This window comes from Chiloscyllium plagiosum, chromosome 22 (assembly GCF_004010195.1).
Source record: "Chiloscyllium plagiosum isolate BGI_BamShark_2017 chromosome 22, ASM401019v2, whole genome shotgun sequence".
In the NCBI taxonomy this organism is placed as follows: domain Eukaryota; kingdom Metazoa; phylum Chordata; class Chondrichthyes; order Orectolobiformes; family Hemiscylliidae; genus Chiloscyllium; species Chiloscyllium plagiosum.
Window position 1 is genome coordinate 26,486,423 of NC_057731.1, and position 21,082 is coordinate 26,507,504.

The window sequence follows — 21,082 nt, forward strand, 5'->3', positions numbered from 1 at the left end:
GGACATTTACACCCAGTAATTTTTACAAACCATTCAGTGCAACCAGGTGACTAATTTAAACAAGGTAAATTTTTTTTCTTACAAATGATTCTAGATTTTTTTTGTCATAGTTTTGAAGAACTATAGGCCAATATCAATTCCTTTAACTTTGTGAAAACAGAGTTTACAGCCTCTGCCTGTCTTTTCAAAATTCTGTATTGTGAATTAAGCAATCCAGTCACCCCGAATCAGATAGGAGCCTAACAAATTTATGTAAAATTTGGATTCTATGATCTATGTAGGACCCAGTTCCCCAATACAATTTAACAGCCTACTTTGTGAAGTCTTTGCCATGGACATTCTGCTTAATGAAATCAAAGTGGTCAAAAAGAAGCCCAAAGGTTCTGTCAGAAGCAGCACTAGCCTCACAATGCTGACTGTAATCTAATCAAATACTTCATCAGGCCCCACCTTTCTGCCATAACTGCTACCTCCTGACAGCTCAATGAAGAATCAGCAACTTGTAGTAGAAGCCAGATAACCAACACACTCTAACCAAGTTCGGACCTCAAAATAAATAAATTTGGTTTCCAACTGGAGGAATCAAACAGCCAGCCCAAAATCAAAACCCACATTCTGCAATTCAGTCCACTCAGAAATAGTGGTCACTGCTTCATTATAATTACAGAGGCTGCTATTAGGACATAAAATTCAGGAATATAATAGATTGTTATGAAAAACTGTAACCTTGACCAAGCAGAACTGTCATCAAAACTGAAGGGGAATCATTTGAGTTGATAAGTGATAAATCTAAACAAGCTCCTTAGCAGGATAGTGGAAACAGACAGTACTCATTCATTTAAATGCAAATTTCAATAGACTTTGTTCAGAGAACAGTATCTTACAATACAGTACAAATTACTGCAGGATGCTTAGCAGAAACATGTGACCAGACAGATAATTTACCACTCAGTTTGTTTGTATTGCACACTTATACAACATTTTTTATTATACACAAAGAAACTGATATTTAAAACCTGTCACTTTTGCATTTATATAAACTTTAAACTACTCACCTTTTTGGCTTTGCGACGATGTGTATACCCTCTATACCAACCTAAACAGAAAAAAAATGTTAAATGCAACTAATAAAGTCAAATTACAATGAGCATGTTACATTACTATGCAGGAAACCTGAATTTACTTTAAGACCATGCCAAAGTGGGTAAGATTAATAGCATAAATAACAAAGCAGTCAAATTCAAGTACTTTGTTACAACAGAGACAGCCAAACCAAGTCAATCTTTCTATCTCTGTATTCACAGCGCACTAACTTTCTAAGACCCTTACTTGTTCCTAACCAGACTTTTTGAATGATCAACCCCAGACTTTGTGAATAAACAAAAGACTTAGTAATTCATTAATGATACAACAACTTTAGCAGAGTAAAATTAAACAACAAAGTAATCTAATTTGGTCTAAACTATAAACTCAAAAACCTTTTACAGCTCAATCAAACAAAAGACATAAACAAACATAGGTAAGAAATAAAATAATAAAAGTCAGATTATTTTAAGTTTTCATGTGGCATTGTTGCACAGGTTATGATGGTTTCTTGGTTGATATTGCAAATGTGTCGATCAGAGACACATTTGTAATTCACTCAGATAAAAGCTGTAATACTTCTAACCTAGCTTTCTATATTCTGAGCTTCCAAGAGCTGCTCAGGGGAGGTTAGGCAAGAAGCTTTGAAATATTCATGCTGTTTCCTTTTGCACAGAAAACACAGTTCAAACCTCAGTTCAAACTCTGACCACTCCTTGACAGACGAACCACCTCCTGCACGAGATACCCATTACTATTCAACATCTACCATCTGCTTAAACACAAGGGCTTTTCCAAATTAACTGAAAGTAATTCTGAGGTACTAACCTCATTAATAGACAATTTCTATTATCTGTTCAAACAATGCTCTCCCCTGGCGATTAAGTGTTCACAGTAATGTTTGATTGAGAACCAACCTGTTATTAGCTTCCAAGGCTGGACTCCCAAATAAACAAAAGCTTTTTTGGTCCGTTTTCCTTTCAATGCAAGTCCAAAAGTCATCTTTAGGTCAAAGCTCCCAAATCACACCAACAAACCAAAATTGAGATAAAGAATTTTTTTAAAAATGAAGAATCAGTAAGGGCTCAACACTAGAATCATGGAAATTCACTGTAGCTGTGGTTTTGAACAGCAAAGAGGTGCTATGATTAGGTTTAACCTGTTTCAGCAAAGTTATTAATCATTTACAACCAAATTGGGGAGAAATCTCTTCAAAGGATTATGGAATTCTCTGTCACTGAGGGTTGTACATACTCCAATATTGATAATATTTAGTGTTAAAAATGGAGAGACCTTAGGCTACTTGGGCAGAATTACACACTCGTGCCTAAAGTCTTGCAGATAACGGGAATCTGTAAAATTACACAAGGACTGATTATCCAGGTTTTCTTTGTAGTCTCAGATTAGATATATTTAATCAACCCTTTCAGAGATGTTACTCGGTCTCTGGAGCAGTTGGCACTTGAACCTGGGCATTCTGGCTCAGAGTTAGGGACACTACCATGGTGCTATAAGAGCTCCAACTCTGTCTTCTAATTAACCTGTACAGCAATGTTATTACACACTGCTGGAGTAGGTGCGACTTAAGTCTAGTACACCTGACCCAGAAACAGGGACACCATTAATGCGCCCTCAAGACATAGCTTTTCATTTGCTATTTAGCGATGTTAAATTTTCTTCTCTACCCAAATTAGCTATTACTACAAAGTCCAATAAGCATCCTCTCTGGAGCTGATGCGTTCGAGCCTTAAAAGGACCTGCATTTCCAACTCTGACAGTCCATTCCTCTTTCTAAAAAAATAACTATTTATACAAGGTACATAAGTATTGAAAAAAAAATTGCCACTATTAAACAGTGGGAAATCCCTCTTGGGGAGCCTTCAATAATGTTTCTACAGAGGCACTTAGTATCTACTTTAAACTTAGAGATTTCTTTCCTCTCCAGCTTTAAACTAGCTATATGTATTGTATGCCATTTATCATGTATACTTTCTGTAGAATGCAAGTTATTCCATAAAGATCAATTCTCGATATAACATTCTATAGTCATAATTCTTTCAGTTCCTTTTATATGCAGCATTTCCTCCGAGATCTGTCTCTAGATCTAAATAAAATGCTATATCAATAGCATCAATGAAAGCCAGAGTTGCAGCAGCTAATATGCTTTTCAGTACTCTTACTTTCTTTGTTTTCAAGCAGAGGGGTAACTCTTCCCATTTTCTCGCACATCACAAATCCTCCCGCACTGGAACATCCATCACATTTATTTGCATGGCATCACTAAAATGATTGATGCCATACTCTTGGGATCCCAAATGGAGAACTTCAGTTAACACGTCTATATTCTCAATGTTTTAAAAAAGTTTCATTCACTCTCAAGAAGTCCTCCACCTTTAAATTTTATATCGCCAGACCTAGTTCCAGCACATCAAAACTTGGATTTGGTCTTGTCTGTGCCTAACCATTTGAGCTGTCTGACAAGACTTCAGCTGCTCCATCTCTCCTTGTAACAGCCTTATCTCTCTGTTCAGATGTGGTACAACTAATTGCAATAAGATCGACATTTTCCAAGTATGAAAATTAGTGAACAATTACATTAAACTCAACCTGCTTAATTTCAAACCCAAATATTTGAAAGTTCACGAAGACTAACTGCCAATTTTGAATCCCTTCCTAATTTAGTTGAGAACTTTCTCAACCCCAAGAGTCACAGATTCCCAAGCAGAAAATGGAACACTGTTCTTTCAAGTTACGCTGAGCTTCACTGAAGCACTGCTGCAAGCCTGAGACAGAGATATTAGCCAGGGAACATAGTGGTGGGTTGAAATGGCAAGCAACTGGAAGCTCAGGGCCATTTTTGCATACTGAATGTAGGTGTTTTGTAAAGCAGTTAGCCAGTCTCCCCAGTGTTTAGTAAACCACACTGTAAGCAGCAAACACAGTAGACTACATTGAGTGAAGTGCACGTAAATCGCTGTTTCACCTGGAAGATGTGCCTGCGGCCTGGGATAGTAAAGAAATAAAAAGTAAATGGGCATGTGTTATACTTTCTGCGATTGCTTGGGAAGGTGCTGTGGGGTGAGTGGGGGTCACCCTGGTGGTGGCATCCTAATAAAAGCAGTACATGTGGTAGTGGACAGGTTGGACCGAAGGGTCTGTTTCCATGCTGTACATCTCTATGACTCTATGATTATGTGGATGCTGGTGGGGTGGAGAGTATCAGGGGGACCCTACCACTGTAAGAGAGAGAAGGATTGAGGGCAGAGTATGGAAGATAGGTCAGACATAGCTAAGGAGCCCATTAACCATGGTCAGAGGGAATCCTCAGTTAAGGAAGGAGGCTCCTTTCTAGAATCTTACATTGAAACAGATGCGATGAAGACATAGATAGTGCAAGAATGGAATAGAGTCTTTACAAATAGCAGGATGAGGATGTACAGTCAAACTAACTGTAGGCGTCGGTGGGTTTGTAATAGCCAGCCTAGTCCTAGAAATGGGAATAGAGATGTCGACAAAGGGGAGATGTGAGAGATGGCCAGAAGGCGAGAGCAAGGTGGAAATTGAAAGCAAAACTGATAAATCTTGCCAATGCCTGACAAGAGGGAGAAGTAGCACCAATTATGTCATTGGTGTATCAGAAAAAAGGTTGTGGACCGAGTAGGACTGGAACAAGGCATCCCACACAAAGGGGGAGGCCTAACTGTGGCACATGCTAGTACCCATGGCCACACCATTGATCTGAAGAAAGTGACAGGAATTAAAGGAGAAGTTGCTCAAAGTGTTGACTAGCTTGGCCAGGTGGAAAGTGGTGTGTGGTGGTGGTGGCTGAGGACATTTCAGGCCCTTTTCCAGGAAGTGGAGAGCCCCAAAAGCACCTCGACAGTGGACAGATGTGTAGAGAGATTGCATATCCATGATGAAAGACTGTGGCTTGAGCCCATAAACTCAAAATTCTGAAAATGCCTATTGATGAGCATCATCAGACTATTGATGAACAAAAAGATCATCTTCGGGTCCAGTGACCCTTCCACAGAATTCTCCACAGGTGCTGCCAGACCTGCTGAGATTTTCCAGCAATTTCGATTTTTGTTCCAGATTTTCAGCATCTGCTGTTCTTTTTGGTTTTATGTAGTATATTTTCCATATTTTGTTGGAATCTGCTGATAAGAACAAATATAGCACTTATTCCACCTTAATCAAGTAGCAGGCTGAAGATCAATCCCTGCTATTTCCACAGTCATCACAAAAGGTAAAAAAAAAGTCAATTTACCATTTTTTCAAGACCAAGGTTGACAGAAAACATGGACCAGTTTCTGTACTTTTAACAAGAATGATTATTTATTACAAATTAATAGCTTCTATGTATAGATACAGATTATGACCATTGACAAAAGACTCTACTAGTTTAAGCTCTGATCCTTATCCCCATTATCACTGCTCTCACGTACAGACAAGAATGAAGTAAAAGGTATTAGGGGAGAGAGAAAAGCATTTCAGGGAACCCTGCCCACTGAATTTGCAAACATGATCTTTTTATTCATCAATACATTGCTTCTTGGTCTCTATTCTGCAAATACTTTCAGTTGTTTGCAGAAAGCACAAGGCAATTGGCTCAAAATTATAAAGGTCTTAATTTTACAATTAAAAGTCATAGGTTAAAGAAACTGGAAATAGAGAACAAAGTGGCTGTCTTCAGGCTTGAGATGCTTTTTAATATAATGGGAAACAACACTTTTATGTATGAGGAAATGTTCGCATTGGTTTGGTGATGGATTCTAACTGGTAGACAGGTGGCCATCGAGAATGCATTTGTTAGATGATGACAGGCAGTTGTAAGCTTTGTTTACATTTAAGTTGGCAGGTCAACTGATTCCTAAAGGCATTAACTTGACCAATGAACCAGAGAATAGCCATCATCTAAAATAAATGCAGAGTGTGTCCTTGTTCTTTTTGTCCGCAACGAAAAGCGCCCTATATATTAATATATGTAGCTTCCAGGATGCACAGGGCCAACTATGAACCCAACTGAATATCAAATTGGCTATCAGCATAATTTTTAGGATACTTGGGATAGTGTGACATATGTTACTATCCCTCAGAATCACATCTAATATTGGACACTTATGTTTAAACAGAAGCAACACATTGACTAATCAGAGTCAACCATATTAGTTGCAATTTAAACAAAATTTGGCAGTTAATGGTCAGTCATTTCCCCAAAAAAGTCCACAACTGGATTTCAATCTGGTTGAGGTTTCTTAAAGTATTTTCCTCTTTCTTTCAATTCCCAAAATGGTTGTCTGAACCTCTTCAAAAAGAAGCTACTGTACAAAACTATTCAATTAGTTGGACTTTGTACAGAAACAAAAAAAGGTAAACACTGTCAAAAGTTTAAGTTGCACAGTGACAGATGATATTTCAATGTATTGAATTCGGACAAAATTTTTATATCTTGCAATAAGTGTTTCCTGGTACATGTAACCATTTGTTTCCAGGAATTTATATATTTAATAATGCAGGTATAAATGGATTTATTCCCAAGCATCCTGTATATTAAGGATTATAATATTCTTTTCAGAACTGAAGTTTTTGAAGTTTTACTCACAAAGAGTGCAAGCATCAAGTGCAAAGTAACATGGCTTCTTTAAATTTCCTACCATAAGCAACAACAGTGTTTCTGTGTCATCCATGTTGTTGTCGATCACAGCAGTGACATGATCTGTGCTTTGTTTTCAACCAAAACACATTTAATCTTTAAACACTAATGAGCAACCTGATAAAGATGGTAAAACAGTCCCATTTTATCCACAATAAAAACATCTTAATGCGTATGCATTCAGCACATGGGCAAGACCATTTTGGAACCATTAAATATGATTCTGCAAAGTGGCTTGAACTAACTCTATTCTGATTGATGGCATGTACACATGACATGGGTACACAAGTTTGAATAACCTGAAGTTATCAGACTAGAATTTTGGCTTCTCGGGGCATCTTTCACCTGGATTTCCTTTTCTGTGATGGGAAAGGCTTACAACTTCATGACAATCAGTGTTTCAGAATACCAGAATTTGATAGGAAGAATGTTGTTAATATTGAGAGGGTGTAGAAAAGATTTGTAAGGATTTTGCCAGGGGGGGGGGGGGGTTGAGTTATAGGAAGAGGCCCAAGGCTCGGGCTATTTTCCCTGGAGCATTGAAGGCTGAGGGGTGACCTTAGAGGTTTATAAAACCATGAGGGGCATAGATAGGGTGAATAATCAATAAGTGTTTTTGCTAGGATGGAGGAGCCTAAATCTGGAAGATGACGGTTTAAGGTGAGAGGGGCAAGATTGAGAAAAGTTTGGGGGGGTAACTTTTTCACACAGAGGATGGTGTGTATAGAGTAAGCTGCCAAAGGAAGTGATTTATGTGGGTACAGTTACAACATTTAAAAAGCATCTGAATAGGGATATGAATAGAAACAGTTGAGATAGATATGGGCCAAATACTGGCAAATGGGGCTCAGTCAGATTGGGATGTCTGGTCGGTGCAGACGAGTTGGACCGTAGGTTCTGTTTCCATGTTATGTGACTCTATGATTCATCGCAAGTTCACTATGAAACACTAATACAAATACTTGCTGCTCACAAGGTCACACTACTACTTGATTTCATGTCAAAGCCAGTATGGAATGATTAGCTTTGGTGGAGTTGTCATATTTTTTGTTGACCTGCTCGATCAGTTTTGCTAGCTTTCTAAATTGCCATATATGTGACAGAGTGATCCATGTGAATAGCTGGATCACTGTCAGCTACCCAAACAAAATCAGAATCTGTTGGCTTAAACCTCAAATAAAGAGGGAGCAACCACTCCCTGAAACATAAATAAGCCTAACAAAGACCATCTGAATCAAGTATTCAAACATCCTTAAATTAGGTAGGATAAAATTCACAACTTACTGTCTGAAGATTACAGATATACCACCTGTTACCTGAATGCATAGGAAATTTGGAAAACTCCAACCACCAAAACATCAAGTTGCTATCTGTATTATACTTTTACAATGCTTTAATTTTGCTTGCAAAATATTGCCTTATATAAAAGCAACAGAATTAAGAAACCTGTTATCTACACTCAGTAAACATTTCTAAATTCCATGTTTTCGATCCTTCACTTAGAGAGGTCAAAGTCCACACAGATGAAAATACATGTTTGGAAAGTTAAGTTTTGAAAATTACGTATCAGGGACACTATCAAAATTATTGTCTGCATCACATATACTTTGAATAAAACTGAGTTTTGTTAATAACGCAATAATTGATCAATAAGCAAGAAATCATCCCATTCCTAAGCTGGCCATATTAACTACTCCAAATGAAATTTGGAATTCAGAAAGAGATTGAAAGCATCTAGTAAAAAGGGTCTCATCAGGAGCTCAATTCTTTTCCTTTAAGAGAAAAAAGCATCTTATTTCGGTCCTTTCCCCATTTCATACACATCTCCAATTAAGCAGTAGTTCTACAGAAAGTCAGTACAAAATAAGACCTAACAAAGTGACTTTGTTGGAGAACAAGCTAGCCTTCCAGTCAATATCTCAGGAGTAACTTCCAAAAACAATTTGAATGAAGGGGTGGGTGGGAGCTTGCAGAAGTCAACATCTTACAACTTCTTAACAATGTCATCTTCATGCACAGGAAAGCTAACTATGGATGAAAGCTCAAAAGAATCTTTTTAACAGCACTACCAAAACTACAATTTTAACATGTAAAGAAATACAGGGAACAGATTGTAATCTCCTAATTTTAATATACATTAGAATTCACAAAATATTTGCACTTGCCTTCACATGTTTCCAATATATGCACTGTATCACCAATCTGCAGAGGAAGTTCCACTTCCTCTCTGGAGTCATAATTGTATATTGCTGAAAACAAAATGAAAATATTCAAATTTAGTTCTATTTACAATATAAATAATCACAGCACAATCATACCAATTATTAACATGTCAATAATTTGTAGCATTACTTTTACTGAGAAACTCAAAGTAAACAGGACAAGCTTGTAACTGGCCCTGATCAAGAGATTCTACTAACTGTAAAATTGTAAACGCTACTTTCAAGCAGTGCTCATGGTCATAAGCATTTTGGTCTGGACTGAAGTAGCAAATAAAACAAATCCCTGGACAACTACCAATGCTATTAAGGTGGTTACTGTCTGAATCAAACTAGAGAGGATAAGCACAGAATAAGCTGTCAAGCAGAACACTAAAAACACTTAAGTGGGCACTTTGAAATTTGTACTATGTAAATAGTTTTTGGTTATCCATTTTTTTGACTGATAGAAAACCAACTGTCCATCTTAAATCTAGACGTTTCAAGTAGTGAAGACATTACCAGTAAATCTTTGCCTTCTTCAAAAATCAGAGATTATACATACATGTTTAACAAATACTTTGGACATTACCAATCTACTTACTATGCCAACATTTAGTTGAAGACAAATGCAAATTAAATTGAAAGTCATAAAGCTAAATTTAAATTCACATCTCTTAGAAGATCACTAAATTAAATACCTACAGCTTTCCTAAAGTAATTGTACCCTGCTTTGTGCACAAATAGTTGCTTCATAATGCAGAAAAATTAACTTCCAAGTATTTCAATCAGAATGGACTTAATTACCAACTCTTCTCTCATGCAATAATCAATTGCTGCTCCCTTAAAATCTGGTATTTATTGCATCTAATGAATGGATGATAACAAAAAACTTCCAATTGCAAAGGAAAGTAGCATTTTGGAACTTTTGGAAGTATGTACATCTCAAAAATTATAATACAAATTTGCAACAATATCTTTCAACAGACTTCATTTAACAAAATTCAAATAACCACATTTTGATTGAAAGCATAGTTTCTTTCTTCAGTAATACATATTTTTCACTTATCAAGAAACATAACTCGTTTTATTAGAGATATTTTTCACATCACCTGTTACAACTGAACTATAATTATGCACAAGTGCTGATTAAACCAGAAACCATACTGTCAGAACTAGATCGTTAGCAGGTAAATCTCTCTTCAGAAAGGAATGTTTATTCACAATCCAGACATCAACTCTCATACTCGTTCTTAACATTTATCCATTGTTCATACCAGGTAACACATGAAAATTTCTTCAAACAAGTCAAGTTCGCTGATAGAAATTAAAATATTTTTCAGCGACAGGTAATTTTCAATAGACTTTGCTGTGTGTTTTTCTGGTTTGATAGATTTTAAGTTATATACCAAAGAACTACACAGACTATTTCAGCAAACTAAAGTGGTTTAATGAAGAGTTTATTTAGCAATGGGAAAATAGAGAACTGTCCTAAAGTACTGGGGAGAATCAATCAACTGGTTATAAAAGAAAAATTTAATGCATTGACAAGTCATATGAAGACAAACTGAATAAATTTCAAAGTAAATGAAGTACAAGGAACAGCCCAACACTTCTGTCACTTCCACTGTAGAGCTCATTCAGCTTGCACTATTGAACACTATGGTTAATTCATTAGTTCCAATATTCACTGTGCAAATGTACTTTTACTTTACAGCGAGTTGACAATCCAAATATAAAGTCATAAAGACAAACTGAAGAAATGCAGGAAATCTGGCAACTGTAGAGAGAGAAACAAACGTTAACATTTCAAGTCCACTATGACTTCTTCAGAACTCTGAAGAAGTCTGATTGGACTCAAAAAAATTAACTATTTCTTACAATGCTGTCAGATCTGCTACTTTTTTTTTTTAAGGACTTTGTTTTTATTTCAGATTGCCAGCTTCTGTAGTATTTTGCTTCTGTGTGAATGATTGTGCATGATTTTGCTGCCGTGGTAAAAGGCAGATTTAATACTTCACACACAGTCTGTGGGTGTTTACTGATCTAAATTAAACAAACATGAAGGAGGCAATTTATGGAATAATCTGAATATAGTCTTAGTTAAAATTACTAAATTCAAATACAGGATATTCAAAATTCAGCAAAGAGAAAAAGAATAATGATATTTGATAAGGAGAGATGGAAGTGAGTATAGGCCTTAGATAGCTTTTCTCTTACATATTCCTGCACCGTTTGTAGATTGGGACTTCAAGTAAAGTCGATCATAGAAGTAACACACAACATATATTTATTCCTTTTTTTTTTACTTGCAAACTGCAAAGAAAATGGCATTTGGGAACTTTTGAAAGTATGTACAGTTTCAAAAGTTATAATACAAATTTGTGACAATATCTTTCAACTGACTTCATTTAACAAAATTCGAAAGCATAGTAACATCGCTATAATCAATCATATCAGTTTCAACTTATCATTTCATCCATTTTAAACGAAAGCAAGATTGAAATATTTGCCAACTGAGCAGCTTTTATATTATATGATGAGCTTGTGGTTGATAGTGCTCCAACTACAAATAGGTAGTCCTCCAAGCCACACAAACAGTACAGACCAACTACAAACAAATGTTTTATTAACCGATACCTATGGGAGCAGGAGCGTGCTGGTTAATCAAATAGTCCAGTTTATTGAAAGGTTCCCAAAATCAATGTAAAATCTCACACTAAATAATAGAAACATAATGCAAGGGGTATAAAGATCACCGTTACACTTCATTTACAACATGCATCACTTAAATATTAATGCAATTTTGTCTTAAATAAAACTTACTGGAAGAAAGCCTTCTCACTCGCACACTCAACTAATTACTTAGACATTGTAGAGATCGTGATAATGCAGTAAACTTTCAGTATTTGAGGTATAAAATTTTTGCCAAGTAAGTGAGGCAGTTAGAACAAAATTTATTTTATTTATGATGGCTTCACATTCAATATCCTATGTGGACTAGAGTTTCAAGAACAGAGGTGTCTAGTTTTTTTAAAAAGATAAAAAGGTAAAGAAAAAGGCACAATGGAACTTTCCTTTAAAATGACACGGTCCCAGATAATTGCTGCTTTGGTTTTTTAAACTCACTTCAGGGAAGGCACGTGACTCTTTATTACTGGGCTGAAGGTCCATTCTGATTGAGCAGGCTTGAAGATGGTGTTGTCATTTCAGTTGGGGAAGCTTGCAGAAAGGAGCTGCTTTCTAAAGCACTTTTGTGGAGAAACTACCATGAAACCTGACTGGTCACTTGAAGAGTGACTGAAACACTTCGTGATATTGTGTTTCTTGAGAAAGTTACATCTGACTAGACCACAGAGACATCACCTATGTTGGTGACACCCACCTACACAGGCCATAATGCCTGTGGCAGTGTGTCTATTTGTGGCAACCTGGAGAATAAACATTTGCACTTTGATATCATAAACTGTGCGGCAAACAATTCGACATCTTTACAGCGTAAGATTTTTTTTAACAATAAGTCAAATATTCATATTTATAAAAGAAATAGCCAATGGATCTTTTTTATGCCAAGTAAAAATGATTGGCCATAAGGATCTGAGTACAACCAATAAATATTTATTGTGACCAATGCAGTAGTGAGACTATTCTCATTTCAGTCTTAACATAAAATTTGAAATTGTCATCGAGTTACCCAATACTGACGGATAATAGCAATTGGACAAGGATAAAAAGGTAAATCCAGGTTTCTTACGCAATTTTAAATAAAAACAGCTTTAGCATTTGTTGCAGTTCTTCTGTGAAGGAAGATACATCTCTCAGTAATTTACAATAAGTAACCAAGGGTAGGCATTGAATAGGCAAAATAATTTGGAGTTAAATGTATAAGTGAGGAAAACAGTTCTTACTGATCTAAGAGCACAACATTTAAAGGAGGAAAGCAAACCAGATAAGTCAACTGAATTAAATAGAACTCAATTGCAAATGAAACAGTTTAATTTTTTTTAAATGAAAAGCAATCTTGGACAGGTGAAGGAATTAGAAATGAGAAGACTGCACTTCAAAGAAAAAGGTAAAATAAAAAGGGGGTGTTTCAGGAAACACAGTAAAAACTGGAACAAAAAGAAATCACCTCTGACTTCGGAGAACAATTTTGTGAGATTAGAGTCCAAATCGAGATCCAAAGCGGAGCTGTCTAAATGCACGTGAATGCTCCCAAAATTTGACAAACGGGATTCCAAGTCATTTTGCATTATTTGAAAAGATAGCTAAATGAAGTGCAAAAAGAAAACTGAACACTTTTCATACAAGTTGACAGGCAGAACTCTTTAAGAGTTCTTTAGAATCTTATTTAGATTAGCACCTTAAAATCCAAACCAGCTTTCAAAGAAGCTTTTTGCAGTGCATTAGGAGATTTGGTACCTTTACTAAAACAAGACCAGGATCCTAGAATGTCTTTACTTTTTCAGGATTTGGCTACTCAATTCCCAGAAGCCATTCAACGGAGGAAAAAATACTGCTGCGGTGCTAGAGAAGTTAATCCAGTTCTTCACCCAACATGGATTACTGATGGAGATCCAGATGGATCAAGGTTCCAATTTTACACTTAGAATTTTTCAAGAGGTTTTGAGAACTTCAAGTATAACACAGATGAAGTCTCCAACATACCACCCATAACCCCTCCGTGAGCTTTAGAAAGGTAACATCAGACCACCAAAACAGTGGCCAAGGCATCGTGTCATGAATACCCTTATTCTTCTGACAAAAGACTGGAATTTATTTGTTTGCTAGCCAAAATTCACCCAAAATGCCTTCAGTCCTTTTGTATTAATTTAGTGACAAGGGATAAGAAATCCTTAGAAACAAATCAAAGCAGTTTTTCAGAAAAGAGGTATGAATGGTCCATGTTAAACTACGTATCCACGTTGTAGGACTGGTGTACAGGAGCATGCAATACTGCAGCACTACAAAGCACTGTTATGGCCCAGGCCAGGCCCCCTCAAGACATTTCAAGAAAGTAGCCCAGACCCTAACTTCGCTAGTTGTTTTAAACAGGTGTAACAAGGATATTCCATGCAGTTAGTCAAATCACAGTTTTAAACAAAACAGAATTTACTTACAAGATTACCAAATGAAGCTCAAACAAAAGAGAACAGAATACTGAATAACTTAACCTATCTGAAAACCAACAGATCATCCCAACTTAATGATGCCTTTCCAAATACTTGCAACAACCCTCATTAACACCCCTTGGCACAAAACGTAAATTCAAACACAGGAGATACATCAGAGTGAGGTGAGTGAGGTGAGTGAGGTGAGTGAGGTGAGTGAGGTGAGTGAGGTGAGTGAGGTGAGTGAGGAACTGTTTCCTTGCGTCCAGCAGCTTCACAACGGCTGGACTACTTTCAGTAAATAGCCAGACTGCCAAAAACCAAAACAAGCCAGAGAAAAGCTGAGCTCAGTGAACTGGTTACACCCCTTTTATTGTTTAAGCGTTTTGTTTAAAATTAAAAGCCTTCTGCCCGAGGCAGTATCTGTTAGCTATAATTAAACTGGCCTTAAAACTATCCAAGCCCAGACTTTTCACAGTCTTTTTCACTTTTTACGACCTCTCTGGAAAAAACCAACAACAACGCAACATTGTTAAAGGAGCAGCATTGTCAAAGGAGCAGCATTGTCACACCATGAAGAAATGGGCCAATAAGCATGTCAGGACACAAACATTTCAACCATGCAATGACGTGTTCATTTTATCAACTTTATAAGGTGAAACATTTAAAGCACCATTCAGTGGTTTATACAAGACATATAAAAGGATTGGTAAAGTAAGTGATTGACACCAAGATTGCTGGAAAAAGATCTGACTGTGTCATATCAAGACAAGGAGAAAGACAAACAAGCACAGGCATATCAGTTAGCAAAGGCAATGGAGAACAATAAAGATGATGAGAATTGCATAAGGCAACTCCCAACTATCCACTTAGCTAATACTGAACTATTAGGGAAGTCAGAACCTGGTTTTCATTGGGAGAGCCAGATGAGGAAACATAATGAGGTTACTCGAAGTAGCAGTCTGCTAGGATAAACAAGGTGTACATGTCAGCAATACACGATGTAGGTGTAGGGGAATCCTCTCTTATAAAGCATGGTCATAGTTGTTTGGGCTCAGGTGAAAGCAAAATTCTAATACATGTTGGAAAACTACCTAATTGAATCCAGTCAAAACAGCTGGAGTTGTTATTGACTAAACCAGATATTTCAACCAGATTCTACGCAAAGCTTAGAAAGGTGAATGCAATAACGAAGGCAGGCTCCTCATCAATTCCTTGTTTGAAAGACTATTGACAGAGCCGGAAGTGCCAGATTTTGCATAAAAAGATTTGTTAAAGGGATGCTGAGGGGTTCCTTTAACACCCCAAGCTGAGAAGATAACAAAGCTAGCTATTGTCTCACCAACCGACTTTTGCCTTTGCTCAGTGATGCTGTTTAGACAAGAAAATACCTCACCATTTTACAGAGACATAGGAATTGAGTGGAAACCAATGCTTCTAATTGTGTATTTTACATTGAAGATGCACTAGTATACAGTCGCACTTGGAAAGAAAATTGGGACAAGAAATTCTGTTCAGAAGATTATAATCAAATGATTGGATAATAAACCTGGACAAAGCTGAGTTTGCAAAAGCTCAGATAGCTTACATTTGGTATATCATAGGGCAGCGAAGAACAGCAACAGGATAAACATTAATGGTGTTTGCTGACCCTAAAACTAAAGAGGAGATACGGTTTTTGGGGATGCGTGGTTTCTATTGAAAGTTTCTACCAAGGTCCACCACGATTGCTTATTCCATGGACAAATTTGAACCAAACAAAGCCAAGAGTGGGAGGGGGTCAGGTCAGGCAAATGGAGTCAGGCATCTTTTGAGAAATTGAAAACAATCTTACGTCAATGAAACAGGGCTAGCTGCGCCTAATTTTCCAAAACTCAAGATAACAATCAATGGTTGGGACTTCGGTGTAGGTACAATTCTGTTAAAAGATGAGAGTCAGGCCTAGAAAGTAAAACTTGAATCAACATCAAAAGATATTCTACAGAGGAAAGAGAAACTTTGGAAAGGTAGAAGCCAGAGGGTGGTGGTGGAGGGTTGTTTTTCACACTGGAGGCCTGTAACCAGTGGAGTGCCACAATGATTGGTGCTGGGTGCACTACCATTCATCATTATATAAACGATTTAGATGTGAGCATAAGAGGTATAGTTGGTAAGTTTGCAGATGACACCAAAATTGGAGGTGTCGTGGACAGCAAAGAAGGTTACCTCAGGTTACAATAGGATTTTGATCAAATGGGCCAATGGGCTGAGGAGTGGCAGATGGAGTTTAATTTAGATAAATGTGAGGTGCTGCATTTTGGGAAAACAAATCAAGCAGGTCTTATACACTGAATGGTAAGGCCCGAGGGAGTGTTGCTGAACAAAGAGACCTAGGAGTGCAGCTCATAGCTCCCTGACAGTGGTGTTGCAGGTAGACAGAATAGTAAAGGTGGCGTTTGGTATGCTTTCCTTTATTGGTCAGAGTATTAAGTACAGGAGTTGGGAGGTCATGTTGCAGCTGTGCAGGACATGGATTAGGATTTTGCACTTGGAAAGAAAATTGGGACAAGAAATTCTGTTCAGAAGATTATAATCAAATGATTGGATAATAAACCTGGACAAAGCTGAGTTTGCAAAAGCTCAGATAGCTTACATATGGTATATCATAGGGCACACTGTTGAAATAGTGTGTGCAATTCTGGTCTCCTTCCTATCTGAAAGATGTTGTGAAACTTGAAAGGGTTCAGAAAAGATTTACAAGGATATTGCCAGGGTTGGAGGATTTGAGCTATAGGGAGAGGTTGAATAGGCTATGGCTATTTTCCCTGGAGCGTCGGAGGCTGAGGGGTGACCTTATAGAGGTTTATAAAATCATGAGGGACATGGATAGGATAAATTGACAAAGTCTTATCCCTGGGGTGGGGGAGTCCAGAACTAGAAGGCATAGGTTTAGGGTGAGAGGGGAAAGATATAAAAGACACCCAAGGGGCAACTTTTTCACACAGAGGATGATATGTGTATGGAATGAGCTGCCAGAGGAAGTGGTGGAGGCTAGTATAATTGCAACATTTAAAAGGCATTTGGATGGGTATATGAATAGGAAGGGTTTGGAGGGATGTGGGCCAGGTGCTGGCAGGTGGGACTAGATTGGGTTGGGATATCTGGTCAGAATGGAGGGGTTGGACCAAAGGGTCTGTTTCCGTGCTGTACATCTCTATTGCTACTAGCTCTTAATCTCTAGAAGCAGCAGAAAGAGTAGAACCAAGTCTATGTTTTGTTACTCAAAGGGTATCATGAGTACAATGGTAGTCCTTGCAGATTGGGCATTTACGGTAAAATTTTAACTGTCAGTGGGCTTCCAGGGTGACCAGGAAGCACCAGAAAACATCAAGATGGAAGTCTAACATGGTTCTGCCCACTTCTGTGTTTAACTTGGCTACCTCAGGCATCACTTTTCTGCTTATTCACATCTAAAAGTGCTTATATTTTTGGCAAATTAAGTATTTGTTTGTTGAAGAAATTGAAATTTCATACATCACTGAAAGATTTGACAATTACACAAATTAAACTTCTGCTTATTTGTCTGAGGAATTCTAATGTCATATAGTTATGGGACAAAATTCACAAGAGTGGGTACAGGCCTCATTCCTGATGAAGGGCTTTTGCCTGAAACGTCAATTTTCCTGCTCCTCAGATGCTGCCTGACCTGCTGTGCTTTTCCAGCACCAGTCTAATCTTGATTCTGATCTCCAGCATCTGCAGTCCTCACTTTCGCCTAACCTACTGATATCATTGCTACAGTGCCTGACACTATAGTAATCTCTAATTGCTATATTAGATGATATTTCCATCTTTCAATAAAATACCTTAAACTATTACTAGCCTGACCCATACTTCATGCAGGATCTCAATTTATTCTCTATTCTTAGACTATCAAAAACTCACATCTAGAGAATAAAGTCATCCAATTCTCTCAGTTTAATCAATGTCAATTATTTGACAGCCAAGTCAAGCGAATTAAAGCAATCACTGCATAAATACTAATTTTTTCATGTAATAGCACTGCAAGAGTTCATGGAAATCCAAAGTTAAACTCAAAAGTTTATGCTAAAATGATAAACTCTTGCAAATAATCTGCTACAAGTTGGACACAGAACAAAAAACAAACATGCTTAAGTGTTGCTAGGTTCAATATGGTCAGAACGCAGCTCAAATGGTAACACTTCAGTGACAGACTGCCAAGACAAAAATTATTGTAATTCAGCCTGAATGAGCTGAAGAAATAAATGGTGTCTTTTAGTGTGAAGATATTTCTCGACCTTATTGTTTAACTACTCACAAGTACAATGTGATCAAAAATGGAGTTTCTGATTCATTGCTGAAACATCTATTCAGATTGAATCAAATAACTTTTAAAGTATACCAAAAATAATGTTTTTGCAGGAATACCTTCAGAAATCACAAGTAGGGCTCCGTGACCCTGCTTATGTTTAAAAAGCTTATTTATGGAGATACTTTTACATACTGAAAATGTCAAAAGCACTTCATATTCAATAAAAAAGACATTGATGATGCCTAGGTAAACCATACTTGCTGATTTGGCAGAAACAAAGTGAGGTAGCACAAACCATTACAGCAATCCCAACCTTTTAGGTCTCTCATAAATTAGTCTTTATATCAGTTCCTGGGAGATACCAACTCAATAAAATGACAAACAAGATACGTATCTACCTGCCATTTTGCAATTGGCTTGGCTAATATAAAATCCAGTTGTTATAATCTCAAAGATAAAGTAATTAACTTTGTAAACTTTTCATTCAAAATTAGAAGTATTTAATAACAAGCAAGACTGTCCAATGATAATGATTGCAAACACCGACAATTTTGGTATCATTCCTTCACTGAAACTGACAGTAGTCTCTGGTGTCCACACAAGTGCAGAATAATGCGGAAAACTAAATGCTGCTGTCAGTGGTTCCATACTTGTCCACAGAATGTACAATCAAGGTACTCAGATTGCAAGCAAGGGAAATGAATTGAGAACAACCTCCACTCTTAGACTCACTGTTAAAAACCCTCAAAAATATTTTATGTTACTGAGTTGAGTTCTAACCATATCGAAGATGACTCAACATTTGGCTGTTTTTATTATCTATGTCTACTTTTTAAATCTCAATATTAGTGGAGCTTGAGGTTTAACTGGATTTTAATGATATAAAATTAGTTAGCCAGACATTGTCACCATCCCTAAATAGTCACTTTTATATTTCTGTAACAACAAATTTCCTCAATGTTGAAATGTCACATTATTTTAAATAAACTTGCAGAAGTTTACTTCCCTTTATTTTAGCTTTGATCTTAATTCAGAGTAATTTACTTTGAGAATTTAAAAATGAACCATACTAAATTTTTTTGTTCATGAGATGACGATACTGCTCGCTCGACTAACATTTATTGCCCATTCATAATAGCTCCGGAGAAGGCGTTACTGAACTGGCTTCTTAAACTGCTACACTCCTTGAGGTGTGAATAAACACAGTTCTGTTTGGAAGGGACTGTCAAGATTTAACATATCAGTACTGAAGGAACAGACAGAGAACATGCAAGCACATCCTATGCATCGCATCTCCTTTCTTTGTGATCTTTACCATAAGAACAGTTTATAAAGTACTGCTGAGGGTGTCTTGAGGAGTTCATGCAGTGAATCTTGCATATGACACACACTGCCATCCCTGCAGTGAAAGGATAGAATATCGAAGGTAGTGAATAGGACACGAAAGCGAGCTGCTTTGTCCTGGACGTGTCATACTTATTTTCAATCTGCAGCCTTCCAGAGTAACCAAGAGTATTTCAACATTTTTTATTCATTCATCGGATGTAAGTGTTGCTTCCTAGGCCAGCGTTTATTGTCCAACAAATTGGAGGGGGAGGAATGGAGGATTTGAGCTACAGGGAGAGGCTGAACAGGTTGGGGCTGTTTTCCCTGAAGCGACGGAGGCTGAGTGGGGACCTCATAGAGGTTTACAAAATTATGAGGGGCATGGATAGGATAAATAGACAAAGTCTTTTCCCTGGGGTCGGGTTTCCATGCTGTACATCTCTATGATTTTGACTCTAGAGAGCACAGCTTTAAGGTGAGGGGTAACATTTTCAAATAGAGGGTGGTGCATGTATGGAACAAATTGCTAGACTCTTAATTCCAGATGTTTATTTACTTCAAATTTCACCATGCACCATGGCAGGATTCAAACTCAAGTCTCCAGGACATTACCTGGGTCACTCAATTAACAATCCCCGCGATATTATTACCAGGCCATCGCTGTTGGGCTTCACTCTAACTCACAAATCAGCAATATTCAGGCAACTGTGTTAACATTACATTAGCAGCATTATGAATGATTGCTGTTCAGAGAGTTTTGGACATCTTTGAACTAGAAATGCAAAATTAGCATGCCAATACATAAGCAAATAGGAAGGCAAATAATATATTGATCTTTAATGCAAGGAGATTGAAGTGCAACAGTAAGGAATTCATGCTGTAAATGTATAGGGCTCTGGTTTCCTCCCACAGTCCAAAGATGTGCAGGTCAGGTGAATTGGCCATGCTAAATTGCCCATAGTGTTAGGTGCATTAGCCAGAGGGAAATGGGTTTGGGTTGGTTACTCTTCGGAGGGTCGGTGTGGACTTGTTGGGCAAAGGGCCTGTTTCCACACTGTAGGAAATCTAATCTAATCTAAACTTGTTCACTGACTGTGCCCTTAAGACTTTCTCAATATAGGTAGCAGTCCCAAGCTGCACTCAGCATATGACTCGGTCTCTGGCAGCATACTACATCCATTTTTCTTGATGTGCTTATTCTCCTCAGCCTCCCAGTTGTGGAGAATGTGGAATAAAGGCATAGCTGTCAACCAGAACAAGTGTTCCTTGACTTCCAATGACAGACTCCTTTCCTTCATGCTTTACTGCTCCTCCAATCATATACTCTGTCTTAGGAGTTGCAAAAGTAGAAAGGAGAGATCCTGTAATTAGAGGAACAGAAATCACAAGCATAAGA

At 37.4% G+C, this 21,082-nt stretch overlaps 1 protein-coding gene across 1 annotated transcript in view; it reads right to left on the reverse strand.

Annotated features, from left to right (window-relative positions):
• dock1 (dedicator of cytokinesis 1) overlaps nucleotides 1–21,082 on the reverse strand; it is a 575,757-nt gene that overhangs the window by 521,016 nt on the left and 33,659 nt on the right. Inside the window, exons 5-6 of the mRNA XM_043713153.1 lie at nucleotides 8,905–8,988; nucleotides 1,056–1,096 (exon numbers count right to left, since the gene is read on the reverse strand). Of these exons, the coding sequence (XP_043569088.1) occupies nucleotides 1,056–1,096; nucleotides 8,905–8,988 (125 nt within the window). The remainder of the gene's footprint in view (nucleotides 1–1,055; nucleotides 1,097–8,904; nucleotides 8,989–21,082) is intronic.